At 46.7% G+C, this 23113-nt stretch overlaps 1 protein-coding gene and 1 pseudogene across 2 annotated transcripts in view; both read right to left on the bottom strand.

Moving 5' to 3' along the window:
- LOC147119099 (uncharacterized) overlaps positions 1 to 4428 on the bottom strand; it is a 69744-nt gene extending 65316 nt beyond the window's left edge. The window contains exons 1-2 of the mRNA XM_085984792.1: positions 4206 to 4428; positions 3632 to 4040 (exon numbers count right to left, since the gene is read on the bottom strand). Coding sequence (XP_085840918.1) covers positions 3632 to 4040; positions 4206 to 4411 — 615 coding nt within the window. The 5' untranslated portion in view covers positions 4412 to 4428. The remainder of the gene's footprint in view (positions 1 to 3631; positions 4041 to 4205) is intronic.
- The window catches only part of LOC147119096 (uncharacterized), a 54794-nt pseudogene continuing 36099 nt past the window's right edge, over positions 4419 to 23113 (bottom strand). The window contains exons 2-4 of the transcript XR_015077873.1: positions 16501 to 16655; positions 15868 to 16355; positions 4419 to 4520 (exon numbers count right to left, since the gene is read on the bottom strand). The product of XR_015077873.1 is annotated as an uncharacterized LOC147119096 (transcript). The remainder of the gene's footprint in view (positions 4521 to 15867; positions 16356 to 16500; positions 16656 to 23113) is intronic.

Below are 23113 nucleotides of genomic sequence, written 5' to 3'. Positions count from 1 at the left end.
TACGAGACCTCGCACCCTCAGCCGATCCGGAAACACCGCCACCACCCCCCCCAACCTCAGTCCAGGTAGACGGCATGCCGGAACCCCACGAGCCCTCGCCGACCACGCAAACACCAGCATCAACACCGGATAAAGCACCAGCACCGGATAAGGCAACACCACCGCTGCGGCGATCGGAGAGGCTTACGAAGCCTCCGGCCAGACTGACCTACCAGAATTGGTAGTACACTTCACCCCGCCGGACTTAATTCTAAACAAGGGGTGAATGTGGTAAACCACGTTCACTATCGTATCACTGTTAGTAGTTAGCACTGTTCACCACTGTTCGTTATAACTGTATCACCGACCACTATTGTATCACGGTACGAGGTCGCCTCTTGCCACACTGCTATACCTGGGATGACCACTGCCGACTCCGCCTTGGCTCCACCCACCAGGCCAGGTATAAAGGTGAGCGACTGGCTGGTATTCCTCCTGCTTGGATCGGATCACCCACGAGAGTGGGCTCTGTTATTTAGTCAATAAAAACCTTTAGTCACCTTCGTAACTCTTCGCCTTTTATTGGAGGAATTGATAGGTATATCAGTACCTTGCCCCCAATCCCATGTGCCTTAACTTTACACGCTAATCTCTTATGCGGGACCTTGTCGAAAGCTTTCTGAAAGTCCAAATACACCACATCCACTGGTTCTCCCTTATCTATTCTACCAGTTACATCCTCAAAAAATTCCAGATTAGTCAAGCGCGAGTTGAGGTCGATGATCAGCCATGATCTCACTGAAGGCTTGAGGGGCCCAATGACCCACTCCTGCTCCTATTTCTTATGTTCTTAACCCCACAGTCACTGACACCAATCTCATCCTGTCGGAAATAAACCAACCCCACAGTCACTGACACCAATCTCCTCCCGTCTGATATAAACCAGCCCCATAGTCACTGACACCAATCTCCTCCGGTCTGATATAAACAACCCCCACAGACACTGACACCAACCTCCTCCTGTCTGATATAAACCAGCCCCAGTCACTGACACCAATCTCCTCCTGTCTGATATAAACCAACCCCAGTCACTGACACCAATCTCCTCCTGTCTGATATAAACCAACCCCACAGTCACTGACACCTATCTCCTCCTGTCTGATATAAACCAACCCCACAGTCACTGACACCTGTCTGATATAAACCAACCCCACAGTCACTGACACCAATCTCCTCCTGTCTGATATAAACCAGCCCCCCAGTCACTGACTCCAATCTCCAGTGTATGTCAGACTGAAGTTGTTTACAATCCTCATGAGCTTTTACGCTATTCCTAGTTGAGTTTGAGATCTCCAATGAAACACTCCACACACCTTAATCCCCCTGAGCACAGGATTTATTTTTAATATGTAGATTCTACAATAATACAACTCCTATACTAAATGAGTGCAAAATATTTACATGGGAGATTCTACAAAGGAATATTTAAGACTCATAATCTAACAAGCTGTATCCATGAACTCAGACTATGATCATTGCCAAGCCTGAGAGGCACGAAAGGATGTTCGACTCTTTTAAAATGCCAATTAGAATGACATTGTCATCAATCGATGTCACATTACCGAGAGGGCCCCCTTTTTAAAGGGGCACAAACAATCAACTCCAAATTATAATTAAATCAGATCCGAATACTGTTGCTGATGTTGACAATTGACTCCAGTCCCTCCGGTGCCCACCGGTCACGGAAGACCTCCAGCGTCCCGGCGGACACCGCATGCTCCCTCTCCAGGGACAGCCCGAAGGATGTTCCACCTTGGCTGTAGCCGTCAGCTTTCTTCTTCCCGGGGTGCTCTCTGACCTGAGCTGCAAACTGTTCCTGTATTTAAAGCCCAATCCGATACAGCCCATGTGACCCTGGTTACCTCGGCCAATCAAACCATTGAGCTGAAAGACATTTATCAAACAAAGCATTCCATTGGATGGCTGTTTAGGGTTCATCGAGTAACCGCTTCCTGTTCATTGGAGCTACGAGGAATCTGCGAGTCAGAACAATGTCAGAGTTTGCTTTTACTGGGGCATTTCAAGAAACAAATGGCCTGCACGGTTCAGCTCAGTCCACACAGGCAGAGTTCTCAGCTCTGCTGGTTCTGTTCACACGAGGTCTGTTTCAGCTTAAAAGGGATAATTAGAGCCTGTTCTGTCTGAGGTGATTACAAGCTAATAGTTCACCAGACACGGGTCTTTAATACAAAGTCCACTAATATTAAACATACATGTACATAAAACTAGGAAGACTTTACTTTTATGACTCTACTTCATATTAAATCTGATCTTCTAGTAAAACCCAGCTTTCTTACTGTCCACTCCTGGAGGCCCCACTCCCTGAGCCTACAACCTTCAGCAGGGTCAGTGGTGGAGTTCCACAGCGGGAGTGATCCCAGAGTAACTGTGGGGCTCACACCCCCATGGATGTTCCAGGTCGTGTATTTTTAGTTATTCTGGTGTCCAACACACACACACACATCAATAAAACAGGGAGTTCCTGGAAACACGCTGCAGGTCCTTCTTTATCTGGAGATCAAATGTCTGTTGTATAATTGTACCAGCAGTTAACAGGCTCCTGTGAACTCCTCCATCTGCTATTTTAATGTAGGCTTTGGTTAATTTATTTTAAACGGGTTTATATTAAATGGGTTAATGCCTGTCTTAAAATGGTAGACTCAGGACTGTCACACAATCATGTTAAATCTTCGTGGAATAATTACCTGTGATTTTTAGACTAGAAACTTAAACCTGCCGTGTCACTTTCAGTCAGGAGCAGATCGCAGTTTGGCACCAATCTCTGATTTGACAGCACGTTTCCAGCATTCACCGTTGTTCTTCCTGACTCTTGTAAAGGAGCCTTCTGTTCCGTGCCTAGGAGCTCTGAACCATGGAAGAGAGCGGCTGGGACACAGTTCTTACAGGCCTCAAGATTAACCCACACGGGGACTTTCCTGTCAGTGAAGAGAGACGAGAAAGACCAAAGTGCCGTTTGCCCCTCTCAGTGTGGCCCTGAAGGACTGTGTCCAGGCTGAAGTTCTGTTCCCGCCGTACGATCCTCCCCCAGATTGTCCTTTCTGAGCTCCAGCCAGGTGATGCTAAACACTCAGGTGGGAAAGACAAAAATCTACAACAATGTGTTTTAAACAAAGCTGATTATTTGACATTTATAAAAGACTTGCATTTATATAGCGCCTTTCACGACCTCAGGACATCCCAAAGCGCTTACAGGCAATGAAGTACTTTTGAAGTGGAGTCAGTGTTGTAATGTGGCAGCCAATTTGCATACAACAAGCTCCCAAACAGCAACATGATAATGACCAGGTAATCTTATTTTTTTTGTTATGTTGATTGAAGGATAAATATTGACCAGGACACCGGGGATAACTCCCCTGCTCTTCTTCGAAATAGTGCCATGGGATATTTTACATCCACCTGAGAGCGCAGACGGGGCCTCAGTTTAATGTCTCCAGAATATTAAATTCCAGCCCAGTTATAGGGGTTATTAACATCAGCAGACACAAACCCCAACTGTCAGAATGAACACGGTTCAGTCCTGGATGTGATTAACAGCAGCAATAACAGCAGAATCCAACCTCTGCAGGCACATGTGAACTCGCTGGTGTCTCAGCAGGTTGGATGAATCAGTGAATCTCTTCCCACACACAGAGCAAGTGAACGGCCTCTCCCCAGTGTGAACATGCTGGTGTTTCAGTAGTTGGGATGAATGGGCGAATCCTTTCCCACACATGGAGCAGGTGAACGGCCTCTCCCCAGTGTGAACTCGCTGGTGTGTCATCAGATCCTTTTTGCTTTTAAAGCACTTCTCGCAGTCAGAACATTTAAAAGGTCTCTCATCAGTGTGAACAAGCTGGTGTTTAGTGAGCTGGGATGACTGAGTGAATCCCTTCCCACACACGGAGCAGGTGAACGGCCTCTCCCCAGTGTGGGTGCGCTGGTGTACAGTGAGGTCAGATGATCGCCTGAACCCAGTCCCGCAGTGAGAGCACCTGAACGGTCTCTCGTCAGTGTGAACACGTTGATGGCATGTCAGTTCCCCGGAACTTTTATAGCACTTCCCGCAGTCTGGGCATTTAAAAGGTCTCTTGTCAGTGTGAACTCGCCGGTGCTTCAGCAGGGCAGAGGAATGAGTGCATCCCTTCCCACACTCGGGGCAGGTGAACAGTGTCTCCCCGGTGTGACTGCGTCGATGAATTTCCAGCTCAAACGGGTAACTGAATCCTTTCCCACAGTCTCCACATTTACACGGTTTCTCCCCGGTGTGACTGCGCTTGTGTCTCGACAGGCCAGATGATCGACTGAAGCCTCGTCCACATTGAGAACACGTGTACGGTTTCTCCCCGCTGTGAATGGTGCTTTTTGCTTCCATGTTCAAAGGCTGATGATATTCAGGTCCCGATTAATCAAGTGACTCCGTCAGATCTTGATGCGATGTTTTGTTTGAGTTTCCCGTCTTCAAATCCTCCCCTTCTAATACCCTGCAAAATGAATTTAAAACAGGAAAAAGGGAGCGTGAGAGAGAACACACAAAAACACAAAGGCAGGTTGTGAAATTGAGCTCAATGAATCTGGTCAGTTGTGGGGTCGGCACCAGAAAAAAGTGACCATGAAAGCTGCCGGATTGTCGTAAAATCCCAACTGGTTCACTGATGTCCTTCAGGGAAGGGAACCTGCCACCTGGTCTGGGCCTACACACGACTCTGGCCTCTATGGGAGGAGAGAGAGAGAGAGGTGGGAGTGGGAGGGGTCAAAGGAGAGAGACTTTATACATCTGCAGCTCGACAACAACTTTGACAAAAGCTCCCAAACCTGCGACCTCCAGCTCGTAGAAGGACAAGGGAAGCAGGTACATGGGAACACAATCACCACCAAGTTCCCCTCCAAGTCACTCACCATCCTGACTTGGACAAATATCACCATTCGTTGCTGAGTCAAAATCTGGTAACACCTGGCATTGTGGGAGTACCTTCACCACACGAACTGCAGCGGTTCATGAAGAAGGCCCACCACCACCTTCTCAACAGGACACTGGGGATTGGCAACATATGCTGGCCTTGCTAGCAATGCCCATATCCCAAGAATTAATTTTAAAAATCTGTATGTAAAATGGATTAACAGCCTTTACAGAAACACTTGTTCCTAAAACAATACTCTTTTACATTGTAGGGACAGTGTCTGCTTAGCAACCTAATCTTCCTCAGAATCCACCTCCCTTGACAGTCTCACATTGGAAATTGTTGGGTCCTCCTGGGCTCAGAAGTACTGGGGGTTAAACCCAGCAGCTCCTCCTCCATCTCCACTCCAGCTCAAACTGAAGCAACAAAAAGACCTACACAGTCAGCCAGGGACCGACTTCCATCAGCCTGCAAAAAAACTCTTCCCCACAGCCGCTGACTAATGGCGGCCGCAGCACCCACAATCCCCCGCGCCCCAGAAACCGCTCTGATTCTGATTGAGTTTTTTGATGAGGTAACAGAGAGGGTTGATGAGGGCAATGCGGTTAACGTGGTGTACATGGATTTCCAAAAGGCGTTTGACAAAGTGCCACATAATGGGCCAGAAATTCCAGAACGGGGCTTGCAGCGCGTGCAAGCCCCGTATTTGCACTTACCCCGCGCTCCTGCCGATCAGCTCCAGGGACGCCTGCACTTCCAGAAACTGAAACACGAATCCCGGGCAGCGTATGACGTCACGCCGCCCAGGAGTGCAGCCAGCGCGGACCCAGGAGCGTGCAGTGTAAGTGAGACACGCCCCTTGAGGTCTCAGTTTCATTGGACACGCCCCCAATGTTTCTGTCAAGCTGCTTTGCTTTTTTACATGCAAAGCAGCAGTTTAAATAGGTTTTTGGAAGTTTTTTCAAGATTTTGGTAACTTTTATAAAATTTTTAAAATGTTTACATTATTTTGAGTAATCTGAAGTAGTTTTAAAGAGAATTAAAGCAATTTAAAGACTTTTAAAAGCCCTAAAAGAATTTTTTTAATTCCATTTATTTATTTAGCAATGTCGTCGTCATACGTGTCTTCACACTGTTCCCTTTGGGGAACTGTATGAAGTGGTGGAAGGATTTATGGCCGTGATTAACGCTCATTCCGTGACCGTAACCATCTTTGAACCAGCCACTAGGGCGGTTAGTCCTATGGCGGGAGGGTTTTACGGGCTCCCACAAGCTATACAAGGAGGGGGGGCCACCCACACCCACGGACGCAAATATCCCACTGGATGTCAACCCAGAATTTAGAGCTGGAGCTCCGACTCCACTTGCCGGGACTGTCTGGAGCGGGGTTCGAAACCCTACCCTGATCTGGCCCAGCGGCGGGGATCCTACCGCTATGACAAAGGCCCAATCCGATTAGCAACGTGAAATGGCAGCATAGGGCTCCAGTCACGGGGAGGGAAAAGGCGCAGGAAACGTATGGGTGTCACCTTTTGTGCGGAGTGGGCCTTTTGCGTAGCAGTAAGCATCCCCGCCGCTGGGCCAGAAGGAGTAGGGTTTTGAACCCCACTCCAGACAGTCCCGGCAAGTGGAGTCGGAGTTCCAACTTTAAATTCTGGGTGGACATCCAGCGGGATACTTGCGTCCGTGGGTGTTGGTGGCCCCCCCCCCCACTCAGATGGGTTGTGGGAGCCCGTAAAACCCTCCCGCCATAGGACTAACCACCCTAATGGCTGGTTCAAAGATGGTTACGGTCACGGAATGAGCGTTAATCACGGCCATAAATCCTTCCACCACTTCATACAGTTCCCCAAAGGGAACAGTGTGAGGATACGTCCGATGATGACCTCTTGCGCAATGCACCTCCTTGGACCCTCAGTCGCAGATGCGAGGGGGCAAGTCGTGCAAGTGTTAAATTTTTTATTTTATTGACATGTAAAATGTTGGCCCAATAATTCCCTTCCAAATGCGCTAGTACGGTCAGGGTACTTACACATCTGGCCGGATGAAATGCCGGTTTTCAGCATGCACAGTGCATGTGGGGAAAACCGGCATTTCCTGTCCTCTGAACGAAGGGGTTCAGAGGCAGAACGCGTGCGACTGCACATGCAGCGCGTGCGCAGTATAATTCGCCGCTTTCATTAATGCTTTCAGTGAGGTCCAGTCATTACAACTTGCACATGAAAAAAGCATGGGTACAGTTGCTACAGAGGCTGCGGAGGAAGATATTTCTTATCGTGGAGCTTCTGAAAGTATGTATGTCTGTATATATTCCTTTGCGTGTTATGTATATATTCCTTTACTTATGTGTATGAATGTATTATTTAATTATGACTTTCAGAGAAAGTAACTTATTGGAAAATCATAATTAAAAACATACATTCATAGTAAAGGAATATAAAACATACATACATATACGTAAAGGAATATATGTGGACATACATACATAACTCATTCTCACATTCCATTCACACAGCCACAATTGCTCCTTCTACCTACCGTTCTGAAAACCCTTTAAAAAAAAATTTAAAAAAAATTTAAACTTTAAAACTTACTTAAAATTTCTTAAAATAACTTCCCTCCCTTTCCCAAACAAAAATATTGCATTTCAAAAGCTCCACGATAAAATATATCTTCCTCCGCAGCCAATGAACCACTTTACACTTGCTTTTTTTCAGTGTAACTTCTAAGGACTTAACCTCACGGATTTCATGAATGAAATCCACGAAGTTCACTGCCCAAGCGCTGCCTGTGCAGTCGCACGCGCTCGAGGTCTGGAAATGCCGGCGTTCCCCGCATGCGCTGTTCATGCTGAACGCCGGCATTTCCAACGGCCAGAAGCGTGAGTAAGCCGACCGTACTCACGCTTCTGGCCTGGAATTTCTGGCCCAATAGGCTTGCCAGCAAAGTTGAAGCCCATGGAATAAAAGGGACAGTGGCAGCATGGATACGAAATTGGCTAAGTGACAGAAATCAGAGAATAGTGGTGAATGGTTGTTTTTCGGACTGGAGGAAGGTACACAGTGGTGTTCCCCAGGTGTCGGTACTAGGACCACTGCTTTACTTGATATATATTAATGACTTAGACTTGGGTGTACAGGGCACAATTTCAAAATATGCACGTGATACAAAACTTGGAAGTATTGTGAACAGTGAGGAGGATAGTGATAGACTTCAAGAGGACATAGACAGGCTGGTGGAATGGGCGGACACGTGGCAGATGAAATTTAATGCAGAAAAGTGTGATGTGATACATTTTGGTAAGAAGAACGAGGAGAGGCAATATAAACTAAAGGGTACAATCCTAAAGTGGGTGCATGAACAGAGAGACCTGGGGGTATGTGTGCACAAATCGTTGAAGGTGGCAGGGCAGGTTGAGAAAGGGTTAAAAAAGCATACGGGATCCTGGGCTTTATAAATAGAGGCATAGAGTCCAAAAGCAAGGAAGTTATGATGAATCTTTATAAAACACTGGTTCGGCCCCAACTGGAGTATTGTGTTCAATTCTGGGCACCGCACTTTAGGAAGGATGTGAAGGCCTTAGAGAGGGTGCAGAAAAGATTGACAAGAATGGTTCCAGGGATAAGGGATGAGGGACTTCAGTTACGTGGATAGACTGGAGAAGCTGGGGTGGTTCTCCTTAGAGCAGAGAAGGTTGAGAGGAGATTTGATAGAGGTGTTCAAAATCATGAGGGTTCTGGACAGAGTAGATAGAGAGAAACTGTTCCCATTGGCGGAAGGGTCGAGAACCAGAGGACACAGATTTAAGGTGATTGGCAGAAGAACCAAAGGCGACATGAGGAAAAACTTTTTTATGCAGCGAGTGGTTAGGATCTGGAATGCACTGCCTGAAAGGGTGGTGGAGGCAGATTCAATCACGGCTTTCAAAAGGGAATTGGGTAAGTGCCTGAAGTAAAGAAATGTGCAGGGTTACGGGGAAAGGGCGGGGAGTGGGACTAGCTGAAGTGGTCTTGCAGAGTGCCGGCACGGGCTCGACAGGCCGAATGGCCTCCTTCTGTGCTGTAACCATTCTATCATTCTATAAAATATTAGAAAGTTTGCGCCACAGAAGCACGGGGTTTAACATAGAAATATAGAAGATAGCAGCAGGAGGCCATTCGGCCCCTCAAGCCTGCTCCGCCATTCAATGAGATCATGGCTGATCATCCAAATTCAGTACCCTGTCCCTGCTTTCTCCCCATATCCATTGATCCCTTTAGCCTCAAGAAATATATCCAACTCCTTCTTGAATATATTTGATGAATTGGCCTCCACTGCCTTCTGTGGTAGAGAATTCCACAGGTTCACCACTCTCTGGGTGAAGAAATTCCTCCTCATTTCTGTCCTAAATGGCCTACCCTTTATCCTTAGACTGTGACCCCTGGTTCTGGGCTCCCCCGCCATCGGGAACATCCTTCCTGCATCTAGTCTGTCTAGTCATGTTAGAATTTTATAAGTTTCAATGAGATCCCCTCTCATTCTTCTAAACTCCAGCGAGTATAAGCCCAATCGACCCAATCTCTCCTCATACGTCATTCCTGCCATCCCAGGTATCAGTCTGGTGAATCTTCGCTGAACTCCCTCCATGGCAAGAACATCCTTCCTCAGATAAGGCGACCAAAACTGCACACAATACTCAAGATGTGGTCTCACCAAGGCCCTGTACAACTGCAGCAAGACATCCTTGCTCCTGTACTCAAACCCTCTCGCTACGAAGGCCAACATACCATTTGCCTTCTTAACCGCCTGCTGCACCTGCATGCTTACCTTCAGCGACTGGTGCACAAGGACACCCAGGTCTCGTTGCACTTCCCCTTCTCCCAATCTATTGCCGTTCAGATAATAATCTGCCTTCCTGTTTTTGACACCAAAGTGGATAACCTCGCATTTATCCACATTATACTGCATCTGCCATGCATCTGCCCAATTACCCAACCTGTCCAAATCATCCTGGAGTTTCTCGGCATCCTCCTCACAGCACACACGCCCACCCAGCTTTGTGTCTTGCAAACTTGGAGATATTACATCTAGTTCCCTCTATTTTTATTCATGAATTTAAAAAGTCTCTATTAAAACCTGAGCCAGTGTGTTGTGAGACAAAGAGCCTTGTGTCCAATAAGGGGAATAAAGGCCCACAGCCTCCCCTGGCCCCGAACAAGGGACTGGAGAACCTCGCTGCCCTGCGGATCAGACAATCAGCCGGTGCTAGTCCCGCCCGTCGCGCTCCCCGATTGGTTGGAGGACCCGCCGCTGGCTCGCTCCTCCAGCCCCTCCCCGCTCGCTCCCTATTGGTCGGAAGCTCCCGTCAATCAGGCCGTGGGCCCGAGTCACGTGTCCCCGAGGAGATCACGTGCACCGTCCAACTGACGCCGCTCGGTCCGGGACCTTGCGGACTCTCAGGTTTTTCTATTTCTCTTTATTCTCTCCCGATCCACCCCTCCCCCCACCCCGCACGATTCTCCACCCAATCGGAGCGGAGAAAACTCACTTTGCGTCACCGATCACGACTCTGGAACCGACACCAAGGCCTTTCCCCGGAATGTCCTGCGCCAACTCCGTCCGACAGGATCCGAGTGCGCATGCGCAGCTCCGAGTGGGGGAGGGGGTTGGTCTCCTCTGGGCATGCGCGGTTATTACCCTTGGTGACCGGGAGGGGTCGTTGTGCGGCACTCGGCCCAACCCGCCGCGCATGCGCAGACTCTCGGCTGTCAATCAACCAACCGCCAGAAGAAGTCACTGGTGAGACCAGTGAAGAAAGAAAGACTTGCATTTATATAGCGCCTTTCACCACCACCGGACGACCCAAAGTGCTTTACAGTCAATGAAGTACTTTTGAAGTATAGTCACTGTTGTAATGTAGGAAATGCGGCAGTCAATTAGCACACAGGAAGCTCCCACAAACAGCAATGTGATAATGACCAGATAATCTATCATTTTGTTAACTCTGTTTCTCTCTCTACGGATGCTGCCTGGCCTGCTGAGTGTTTCCAGCATTGTCTGTTGTTATTTCAGATTTCCAGCATCCGCAGTATTTTGCTATTATCCTTTTGTTACATTGATTGAGGGATAAACATTGGCTAGGACACCGGGGATAATTCCCCTGCTCTTTCCCACATTACCACAGTGACTACACCTCAAAAGTATTTCATTGGCTGTAAAGCACTTCAAGACGTCTGGTGGTCATGAAAGCACTGTATAAATGCAAGTCTTTCTCGAAATAGTGCCATGGGATCTTTTACATCCACCTGAGAGAGCAGACAGGGCCTCAGTTTAATGTCTCATCCGAAAGATGCCACCTCTGACAGTGCCTCAGTACTGCACTGGAGTGTCAGCCTGGATTTTTGTGCTCAAGTCTCTGGAGTGGGACTTGAACTGACAACCTTATGACTCAGAGGCGAGAGTGCTACCAACTGTCATCTTCCAAAATTCTATAGATTATGGAACAGTTCCTGCAGATTGGAGGCTGGCAAATGTAACCCCACTATTTAAAAAAGGAGGGAGAGAGAAAACAGGGAACTACAGACCGGTTAGTCTAACATCAGTAGTAGGGAAAATGCTGGACTCTATTATAAAGGATGTGATAACAGGACACTTAGAAAATATCAATGGGATTAGACAAAGTCACCCTGGATTTATGAAAGGGAAATCGTGTTTGACAAACCTGCTGGAGTTTTTTGAGGATGTAACTGGTAGAATAGATAAGGGAGGACCAGTGGATGTGGTGTATTTGGATTTTCAGAAGGCCTTTGATAAAGTCCCACATAAGAGGTTAGTGTGCAAAATTAAAGCTCATGGGATTGGGGGTAATATACTGGCATGGATTGAAAATTGGTTAACAGACTGAAAACAAGGGCATATAAAGTAGCCAAATCTAGTGGGAGGATAGAAGATTGGGAAGCATTTAAAAGCCAGCAAAGAGTAACTAAAAGATTAATTAAGAAAGGGAAGATAGATTATGAAAGTAAACTAGCAAAAAATATAAAAACAGATAGCAAGAGTTTCTACAGTTATTTAAAAAGAAAAAGGGTGGCTAAAGTGAATGTTGGTCCCTTAGAGGATGGGACCGGGAAACTAGTGGTGGGGAACATGGAGATGGCAGAAACGCTGAACAAATATTTTGTATCAGTCTTTACAGTAAAGGACACTAAAAATATCCCAACACTGGACAAACAGCGGCTATGGGGGGGGGGAGGAGCTAAACACGATTAAAATCACTAAGGAGGTGGTACTCGGTAAGATAATGGGACTAAAGGCAGATAAATCCCCTGGACCTGATGGCTCACATCCTAGGGTCTTGAGAGAAGTAGCGGTAGGGATTGCGGATGCATTGGTGGTAATTTTCCAAAATTCCCTGGATTCAGGAAAGGTCCCAGCAGATTGGAAAACTGCTAATGTAACGCCCTTATTTAAAAAGGGAGGCAGACAAAAGGCTGGAAACTATAGACCAGTTAGCCTAACACCTGTGGTTGGTAAAATGTTGGAGTCCATTATTAAGGAAGCAGGAACAGGACATTTGGATAAACATAATTTAATAGGACAGAGTCAGCATGGTTTTACGAAGGGGAAGTCATGTTTGACAAATTTGCTCGAATTCTTTGAGGACGTAACAAACAGGGTGGATAAAGGGGAACCACTGGATGTAGTGTATTTGGGCTTCCAAAAGGCATTTGACAAGGTGCCACACAAAAGATTACTGCACAAGATAAAAAATCACAGGATTGGGGGTAATATACTGGCATGGGTGGAAGATTGGCTATCTAACAGAAAACAGAGAGTTGGGATAAATGGTTCATTCTCGGGTTGGCAATCAGTAACTAGTGGTGTTCCGCAGTGGTCGGTGCTGGGACCCCAACTCTTCACAATCTATATTAACGATTTGGAGGAAGGGACCGAGTGCAACGTATCCAAGTTTGCCGACGATACAAAGATAGGAGGGAAAGCAGTGAGTGAGGAGGACATAAAAAACCTGCAAAAGGACATAGACAGGCTGGGTGAGTGGGCAAAAATTTGGCAGATGGAATATAATGTTGGAAAGTGTGAGGTTATGCACTTTGGCAGAAAAAATCAAAGAGCAAGTTATTATCTAAATGGAGAGAAACTGCAGGGTGTTGCAGTGCAGAGGGATCTGGGGGTCCTGGTGCATGAAACACAGAAGGTTAGTATGCAGGTACAGCAGGTGATCAGGAAGGCCAATGGAATCTTGGCTTTTATTGCAAGGGGGATGGATTATAAAAGCAGGGAAGTCTTGCTGCAGTTATACAGGGTATTGGTGAGGCCACACCTGGAATACTGCATACAGTTTTGGTTTCCATATTTAAGAAAAGATATACTTGCTCTCGAGGCAGTTCAGAGAAGGTTCACTCGGTTGATTCCGAAGATGAGGGGGTTGACGTATGAGGAAAGGTTGAGTAGGTTGGGCCTCTACTCATTGGAATTCAGAAGAATGAGAGGCGATCTTATCGAAACATATAAGATTGTGAGGGGGCTTGATCGGGTGGATGCGGTGAGGATGTTTCCACTGATGGGTGAGACTAAAACTAGGGGGCATAATCTTACAATAAGGGGCTGCTCTTTCAAAACTGAGATGAGGAGAAACTTCTTCACTCAGAGGGTAGTAAATCTATGCAATTTGCTACCCCAGAGAGCTGTGGAAGCTGCAACATTAAATAAATTTAAAACGGAGATAGACATTGTCCTAGCTGATAAGGGAATAAGGGGTTACGGTGAGCGGGCAGGGAAGTGGACGTGAGTCTGGGTTCGGATCAGCCATGATCCTATTGAATGGCGGAGCAGGCCCGAGGGGCCGTATGGCCTACTCCTGCTCCTACTTCTTATGTTATTATTATGTTCTATGTAAACAGGAAACAGAGAGTAGGAATAAATGGGTCTTTTTCGGGGTGGCAGGCGGTGACTAGTGGGATACCGCAGGGATCAGTGCTTGGGTCCCAGCTATTCACAATATATATCAATGATTTGGATGACGGAACCAAATGTATTATTTTCAAGTTTGCTGACGACGCGAAACTAGGTGGGATTGTGAGTTGTGAGGAGGATGCAAAGAGGCTTCAAGGCGATTTAGACAAGTTGAGTGAGTGGGCAAATACATGGCAGATGCAGTATGACATGGATAAATGTGAAGTTATCCACTTCGGTAGGAAAAACAGAAAGGCAGAGTATTATTTAAATGGTCATGGTGTGGAGATGCCAGTGTTGGACTGAGGTGGACAAATGTAAGAAGTCATACACCACCAGGTTATAGTCCAACAGTTTTATTTGAAATCACAAGCTTTCGGAGCGCTGCTCCTTCATCAGGTGAAGTGGAGAGCTGTGTCTTTATGCATCTCTCCACTTCACCTGATGAAGGAGCAGCGCTCCGAAAGCTTGTGATTTTAAATAAAACTGTTGGACTATAACCTGGTGTTGTGTGACTTCTTACATTTATTTAAATGGTGATAGATTGGGAAATGCTGATGTACAAAGGGACATGGGTGTCCTTGTACACCAGTCACTGAAAGCAAACATGCAGGTGCAGCAGGCAGTTAGGAAGGCAAATGGCATGTTGGCCTTCATTGCAAGAGGATTTGAGTACAGGAGCAAGGATGTCTTACTACAGTTATACAGGGCCTTGGTGAGGCCACACCTGGAGTACTGTGTGCAGTTTTGGTCTCCTTATCTAAGAAAGGATGTACTTGCCATAGAGGGAGTGCAGCGAAGGTTCACCAGACTGATTCCTGGGATGGCAGGACTGTCGTATGAAGAGATTGGGTCGACTTGACCTGTTTTCACTAGAGTTTAGAAGAATGAGAGGGGATCTCATTGAAACGTATAAAATTCTGACAGGGCAGACAGACTGGATGCAGGGAGGATGTTTCCCCTGGCTGGGGGTTTAGAACAAGGGGTCACAGTCTCAGGATACGGGGTAGGACATTTAGGACTGAGATGAGGAGAAATTTCTTCACTCAGAGGGTGGTGAACCTGTGGAATTCTCTACCACAGAAGGCTGTGGAGGCCAAGTCACTGAATATATTTAAGAGGGAGATAGATTCCTAGACACAAAAGGCATCAAGGGGTATGGGGAGAGCGCGGGAATATGGTATTGAGATAGAGGATCAGCCATGATCATACTGAATGGCGGAGCAGGCTCGAAGGGCCGAATGGCCTACTCCTGCTCCTATTATTCTATGTTTCTCTATGTTTCTAAGCTGCGACTACACTGGCGATATTTATATTTAACTTGTTTACTACATTATTGATCTGGCCCTGCCCAAACCATAACCACAAGGATATCTGTCATTGTTCTGACTGTGACCACAAGGCTGTGTCACTATCACACACACACACCGTTTCCTTCTTTCACATCTCCATACACAGACCATCTCTTTACACATCCCCTTCCATCCTCAATCAACGTCAGTAAAATAGATTATCTGGTCAATACCACATTGCTGTTTGTGGGAGCTTGCTGTGCACAAATTGGCTGCTGGTTTTCCTACATTAGAACAGTGACTACACTTCAAAAGCACTTCCTTGTCTGTAAAGCGCTTTGGGACGTCCTGAGGTTGTGAAAGGTGCGATAGAAATACAAGCCTTTTTCTTTGGATAACAGCAATAGTTACACTGGGATAAATCTTCAGTCATTTTCTATTACAGGCTCTCTGGAAGGTGTGGGGAGCTGGGACTTGAGAGTAACTGAAGGTGTTAGAACTGAGATAATCTAGAGCTAGAAAGGAGAAAAGGCCCAAAAATTGAACAGTCTGTAATAAGACATTAATTAGTCTCCTCTTACCTTGGAGAAAAGAATTTCTCGACACTGTGTATCTGACATTTATCCAGAATATTAAACTCCAGCCCAGTTACAGGAGTTATTCTCATCAACAGAAACAAACCTCACCTGTCAGAATGAACATGGTTCAGTCCTGGATGTGATTAACAGCAGCAATAATAGCAGAATCCAACCCCTGCAGTCACTTGTGAACTCGCTGGTGTGTCAGCAGGTTGGATGACTGAGTGAATCCCTTCCCACACACGGAGCAGGTGAATGGCCTCTCCCCAGTGTGAACTCGCTGGTGTGTCAGCAGGTTGGATGACCGAGTGAATCCTTTCCCACAGACCGAGCAGCTGAATGGCCTCTCCCCAGTGTGAACTCGCTGGTGTCTCAGCAGGTTGGATGACTGAGTGAATCCCTTCCCATAGTCAGAGCAGGTAAATGGCATCTCCCCAGTGTGAACTTGCTGGTGTCTCAATAGAGTGGATGAATCAATGAATCTCATCCCACACACGGAGCAGGTGAATGGCCTCTCCCCAGTGTGAACTCGCTGGTGTCTCAGCAGTTGGAATGACCGAATGAATCCTTTCCCACACACGGAGCAGGTGAACTCGCTGGTGTCTCAGCAGATCTATTATGCTTTTAAAGATCTTCTCACACTTAGAACATTTGAAGGGTCTCTTTTCAGTGTGAACAAGTTGGTGTTCAGTGAGGTTGGTTAATCGAGCAAATCCTTTCCCACACACAATGCAGGTGAACGGTCTCTCCCCGGTGTGAACCCGCTGGTGTCTCACCAGCTGGGATGACTGACTGAACCCCTTCCCACACGTGGAGCAGGTGAACAGCCTCTCCCCGGTGTGACTGCGTCGATGAGTTTCCAGCCGGGATGGGGAGCTGAATCCCTTCCCACAGTCCTCACATTTGCACAGTTTCTCCGTGGTGAGGGTGTCCTTGTGTCTCTCCAGGTCGAACGATTAGTTGAAGCCTCGCCCACACACAGAACATGTGTACGGTTTCTCCCCGCTGTGAATGGTGCGATGTTTTTTCAGGCTGTGTAACTGGTTAAAGCTCTTTCCACAGTCAGTGCACTGGAACACTCTCACTCAGGTGTGTCTGTCTCGGTGCTTTTCCAGTCACACTGATGTTTGAAATCTTTTCCCACAGACAGAACAGGCAAACATTTGTCCTTCCACATTCAAAGGCTGATGATATTACCTGTAAAAGTAGTTTACAAAAGACATCACTGTAAATTCAGGATAAAAATGCAGAACAGATAATTCTAGTTTCTATGGAACATTCTTTACTCTCTTATTACATAGAATTACATAGATTGTACAGCACAGAAACAGGCCATTCGGCCCAACTGGTCCATGTGGTGTTTATTCTCCACACGAGCCTCCTCCCAGCTCTCTTCATCTCACCCTATCAGCATCTCCTTCTATTCCTTTCTCCCATGTGTTTATCCAGCTTCCCCTTAAATACATCCCTGCTCTTCGCCTCAACTACTCCCTGTGGCAGCAAGTTCCACATTCTCAGCACTCTCTGGGTGAAGGAGTTTAATCTAAATAGCCAATGAGCACTGCTGCCTCTTTTGTGCATTTCCTGGCGAGGCTAAACAGTTGATATTTTCTGATCAAAAAGAGCTGAGCTCGGCAGCATTAGTCCTGTTTTGCATCCTTTGGAGACCAGGTGTACGAGCAGAGTGAGCGCAGCCTTCACAGCAACTGCAATAAAATTGTTACAGTTGTGAAGGAACTTTGTGTCAGTGCACTGGACCACAAACAAAGTATGTGTGTTGATTATTGTCTGACTGCGCTACTGTGAAGTGCCTTGGGATGTTTTAAAGGCTCTATATAAATGTGAAGAGAAAAAGATTGATGAAGTCAAGCGTAGGTCCCTTGCAGTCAGAATCAGGGGAATTTATAATGGGGAACAAAGAAATTGCAGACCAAATAAATACATACTTTAGTTCTGTCTTCACAAGGGAGGACACAAATAACCTCCCAGAAATGTCGGGGAACATAGGGTCTAATGAGAGGGAGGAACTGAAAGAAATCAGTATTTGTAGGGAAATGGTGTTAGGGAAATTGATGGAATTGAAGGCTGATAAATCCCCAGGGCCTGATAATCTACATCCTAGGGTACTCAAGGAAGTGGCCCGAGAAATAGTAGATGCATTGCTGGTCATCTTCCAAAATTCAATAGACTCTGGAACAGTTCCCATGGATTGGAGGGTAGCTAATGTTACCCCACTATTCAAAAAAGGTGGTAGAGAGAAAACAGGGAATTATAGACCGGTTAGCCTGACATCGGTAGTGGGGAAAATGCTAGAGTCCATTTTATAAAAGATGTAATAGCAGAGCACTTGGAAAACAGTGACAGGATCAGACAAAGTCAACATGGATTTACAAAAGGTAAATCATGCTTGACTAATCTACTGGAATTTTTTGAGGATGTAACTGGTAAAATAGATAAGGGAGAACCAGTGGATGTGGTGTATTTGGACTTTCAGAAGGCTTTCGATAAGGTCTCACCGCTTCCCCTCCCTCCCAGAACCACGATAGAGTTCCCCTCGTCCTCACCTTTCATCCCACCAACCTCCACATTCAACGTATCATCCTCCGCCATCTCCAGCGTGATCCCACCACCAAACACATCTTCCCCTCACCTCCCCTTTCAGCATTCCGAAGGGACCGCTCCCTCCGCGACACCCTGATCCACTCCTCAATCACCCCCAACAGCCCTTCCCCTTCCCCCGGCACCTTCCCCCGCAAGTGCAGGAGATGCGACGCCTGCCCTTTTACCTCCTCCCTTCCCACTGTCCAGGGCCCCAAACACCCTTCCAGGTGAAACAGCGATTTACTTGTACTTATTGCAATTTAGTATACTGTATTTGCTGCTCATGATGCGGTCTCCTCTACATTGGGGAGACCAAACACAGATTGGGTGACCACTTTGCGGAACACCTCCATTCAGTCCGTAAGGGTGACCCCGAACTTCCGGTCGCCTGTCACTTTAATTCTCCGCTTCACTCCCACTCTGATCTCTCTGTCCTCGGCCTATTACACTGTTCCAATGAAGCTCAACGTAAGCTCAAGGAACAGCACCTCATCTTTCAATTAGGCACTTTACAGCCTTCTGGACTCAACATCGAGTTCAACAATTTCAGACTATAACCCCTGCCCCCATTTTTCAGGCTGTTTATGTTTTTGCCGTCCCCATTTGTAACATTTTAATCTCTCCTGCCTCCTACCCTAGCACAGACTGTTCCTTCTTCCCCTCCCCCGGCCTCTGCACCTGCTTAAGATCTGTTTCCAACATTTTCTGTTGTTATTTCCAGCAACCGCAGTATTTTGCTGTTGTAACAGATCTTTTCTTTGTTGGTTCTGTTGGTTTTCACAGAATCATCCACCCTGTCCAAGATGGCGGCCAATGACCCGCTGACCCGGGCAGCGGGGCCTGTGGGCTCTTATTCGGGGCCTGAGGCCTACACCCGGTGTTTATGAAGCTTCCTAGCCCAGCCGCGGGTCCAATTCCTCCCCGAGCCCACAATCGCCTACCGCCTCCCGGGAGCGTCTCTTCTGCATTAGGCCATCGCCAACACTCGCACTGCGCATGCTCAGAGCACAGTCCTATATCGCGCCTGCGCACTGGGCTCCTGTAGTCATTGATCGGGCACATTCTGTCGCGCAGGGGAGTCCGGGTAAACACCCCGCCATTGAAAGCTCCAATTGGCGTAGGGAACATTTTTTGAATTATTCCATCGAGATTCGGTCCGGAGGGGCAAGCAACAAAATTAATTAATAAATTATACAAAAACCCACATGCCCGGTCCCTCCGCCATTGTGTGAAGTACATCCCAGATTACTTAAGGAAGTGGCCCTAGAAATAGTAGATGCATTGCTCGTCATCTTCCAAAATTCAATAGACTGGAACAGTTCCCATGGATTGGAGGGTAGCTAATGCAACCCCACTATTAAAAAAAGGTGGTAGAGAGAAAACAGGGAATTATAGACCGATTAGCCTGACATCGGTAGTGGGGAAAATGCTGGAGTCCATTATAAAAGATGTAATAGCAGAGCACTTGGAAAACAGTGACAGGATCAGACAAAGTCAACATGGATTTACTAAAAGTAAATCATGCTTGACAAATCTACTGGAATTTTTTGAGGATGTAACTGGTAGAATTGATAAGGGAGAACCAGTGGATGTGGTGTATTTGGACTTTCAGAAGGCTTTCGATAAGGTCCTGCATAAGAGATTAGCATGCAAAGTTAAGGCACATGGGATTGGGGGCAAGGTACTGACTTGGATAGAGAACTGGTTGGCAGACAGGAAGCAAAGAGTTGGAATAAATGGGTCTTTTTCTGAGTGGCAGGCAGTGACTAGTGATGTACCGCAGGGATCGGTGCTAGTACCCCAGCTATTCACAATATATATTAATGATTTAGACGAGGGAACTAGATGTAATATCTCCAAGTTTGCAGATGACACAAAGCTGGGTGGGCGAGTGTGCTGTGAGGAGGATGCAGAGAAACTCCAGTATGATTTGGACAGGTTGTGTGAGTGGGCAAATGCATGACAGATGCAGTATAGTGTGGATAAATGTGAGGTTATCCACTTTGGTGGCAAAAACAGGAAGGCAGATTATTATCTGAATGGCAATAGATTGGGAAAAGGGGAGGTGTAACGAGACCTGGTGTCCTTGTGCACCAGTCGCTGAAGGTAAGCATGCAGGTGCAGCAGGCAGTTAAGAAGGCAAATGGTATGTTGGCCTTCATAGCGAGAGGAGCAAGGATGTCTTGCTGTATGTTGTACAGGGCCTTGGTGAGACCACACCTTGAGTATTGTGTGCAATTTTGGTCGCCTTATCTGAGGAAGGATGTTCTTGCCATGGAGGGAGTGCAGCGATGATTCACCAGACTGATACCTGGGATGGCAGGGATGACATATGAAGAGAGATTGGGTTGATTAGGCTTATATTCGCTAGAGTTTAGAAGAATGAGAGGGGATCTCATTGAAACTTATAAAATTCTAACAGGACTAGGGAGACTAGATGCAGGAAGGATGTTTCTGATGGCAGGTGAGTCTAGAACCAGGGGTCACAGTCTAAGGATAAGGAGTAAGCCATTTAGGACAGAAATGAGGAGGAATTTCTTCGCCCAGAGAGTGCTGAACCTGTGGAATTCTCTACCACAGAAGGCAGTTGAGGCCAATTCATTAAATATATTCAAGAAGGAGTTAGATATATTTCTTAAGGCTAAAGGGATCAAGGGATATGAGGAGAAGGCAGGGACAGGGTACTGAATTTGGATGATCAGTCATGATCTCATTGAATGATGGAGCAGGCTCGAGGGGCTGAATGGCCCACTCCTGCTCCTATCTTCTGTGTTTCTATGTAAGTATGCTGGCTGCCACTTTTCGGTTACCCACTCGTACTTCAGGCCCCGCCCAGTCTGGTTTAATTGCTAAATGTTTTCTAATTTCAGTGCAGTCCTGTTCTGTTGTAAGTCTTACCTGAAAAGCTGTTAATGGCTTTAATAAGTTGGCAGCAATTTTTTCCAAGGTGGAAATAGGTGAAAAACGCCACTAGCGATCCATCAAAACACTCGGGGCAGAGAAGTTCACTTCAGCAGCACACTTGCCACAGGACTCAATATCGATCCCCTCCCTCACTGTTGCACTTTGTCTGCAGTGTGTACGATCTACAAGGTGACCAACGGTCAGATTTTGTGGAGTCAAAGGTCAGGCCGTGTGGAGTCAAGGGCCAAGTAGCATGTTTTCCTGAAAAGATGGCTACAAAACAGAAATCAGAGAGTAAGAGCTAAGGGAAGTTTCTTGGACTGGCAGAAAGTGAGAAGATCCATGCTGGGACCCGTGTTCACTATTATATGGACTCAAAAATTGGAGGCATGTTGCCAAAATTTGCAGCTAATACCAAGTCTTCACACTGAGGACACCCTCCGTTGTATTGTGCGGCACTACCACTGTACTAAGTGAAATAGACTAAGAACAGACCTAACAGCTCAAAACTGGGCAGCCACGAGGCGCTGTGGTCAATCAGCAGTTGCAGAATGTATTCCACCACAAACTGCAACTGGGAAAGTAAGCTGCGAGGAGGACACAAAGAGCCTGCAAAGGGGTATAAACAGGTGAGTGGGCAATAAGGTGGCAGATGGAGTATAATGTGAGGAAATGTGAGGTTATTCACTTTGATCGGAAGAATAGAGAAACAGAATATTTTTTAAATGGTGAGAAACGATTAAATGTTGGTGTTTGGAGAGATTTAGGTGTCCTCGTACAGGAAACACAGGAAGTCATGAGGGGTCTGGACAGAGTAGATAGAGAGAAACTGTTCCCATTGGTGGAAGGGTCGAGAACCAGAGGACACAGATTTAAGGTGATTGGCAGAAGAACCAAAGGCAACATGAGGAAAATCTTTTTTATGCAGCGAGTGGTTAGGATCTGGAATGCACTGCCTGAAAGGGTGGTGGAGGCAGATTCAATCACAGCTTTCAATCGGGAATTGGATAAGTACCTGAAAGGGAAAAAAATGCAGGGCTACGGGGAAAGGGCGGGGAGTGGGACTTGCAGAGAGTCGTAATGGGCTCGATGGGCCAAATGGCCTCTTTCTCTGCTGTAACCATTCTATAATTCTATGAAAGTTAGCATGCAGGTACAGCAAACAATTAGGAAGGCAAATGGCACGTTGGCCTTTATTACAAGGGGGTTGGAGTGTAAGAGTAAGGAAGTCTTGCTACAATTGTACAGGCCTTGGTGAGACCACACCTGGAGTACTGTGCACAGTTTGGTCTCCTTATCTAAGGAAGGATATACTTGCCTTGGAGGCGGTGCAACGATGGTTCACTAGATTGATTCCTGGGATGAGAGGGCTGTCATATGAGGAGAGATTGAGTAGATTGGGCCTATTCTCTCTGGAGTTTATAAGAATGAGAGGTGATCTTATTGAAATATATAATATTCTGAGGGGGATTGACAGGGTAGATGCTGAGAGGTTGTTTCCCCTGGCTGGAGAGTCTAGAACTAGGGGGCATAGTCTCAGGATTAGGGGTTGGCCATTGAAGACTGAGATGAGGAGGAATTTCTTCACTCAGAGGTTTGTAAATCTTTGTAATTCTCTATACCATAGGGCTGTGGAGGCTGAGTCGTTGAGTATATTCAAGGTTGAGATTGATAGATTTTTGGACTCTAGGGGAATCAAGGGTTATGAGGTTCGGGCGAGAAAGTGGAGTTGAGGTCGATGATCAGCCATGATCTTATTAAATGGGGAGCAGGCTCGAAGGGCTATATGGCCCACTCCTGCTCCTATTTCTTATGTTTTTATGTTCTTATAACTTCATGGCCCGGCATA

This window comes from Somniosus microcephalus, chromosome 4 (genome assembly GCF_052327205.1).
Source record: "Somniosus microcephalus isolate GS21.2 chromosome 4, FLI_Smic_1.0, whole genome shotgun sequence".
In the NCBI taxonomy this organism is placed as follows: Eukaryota; Metazoa; Chordata; class Chondrichthyes; order Squaliformes; family Somniosidae; genus Somniosus; species Somniosus microcephalus.
This window is presented reverse-complemented; position numbering and strand designations above follow the sequence as displayed.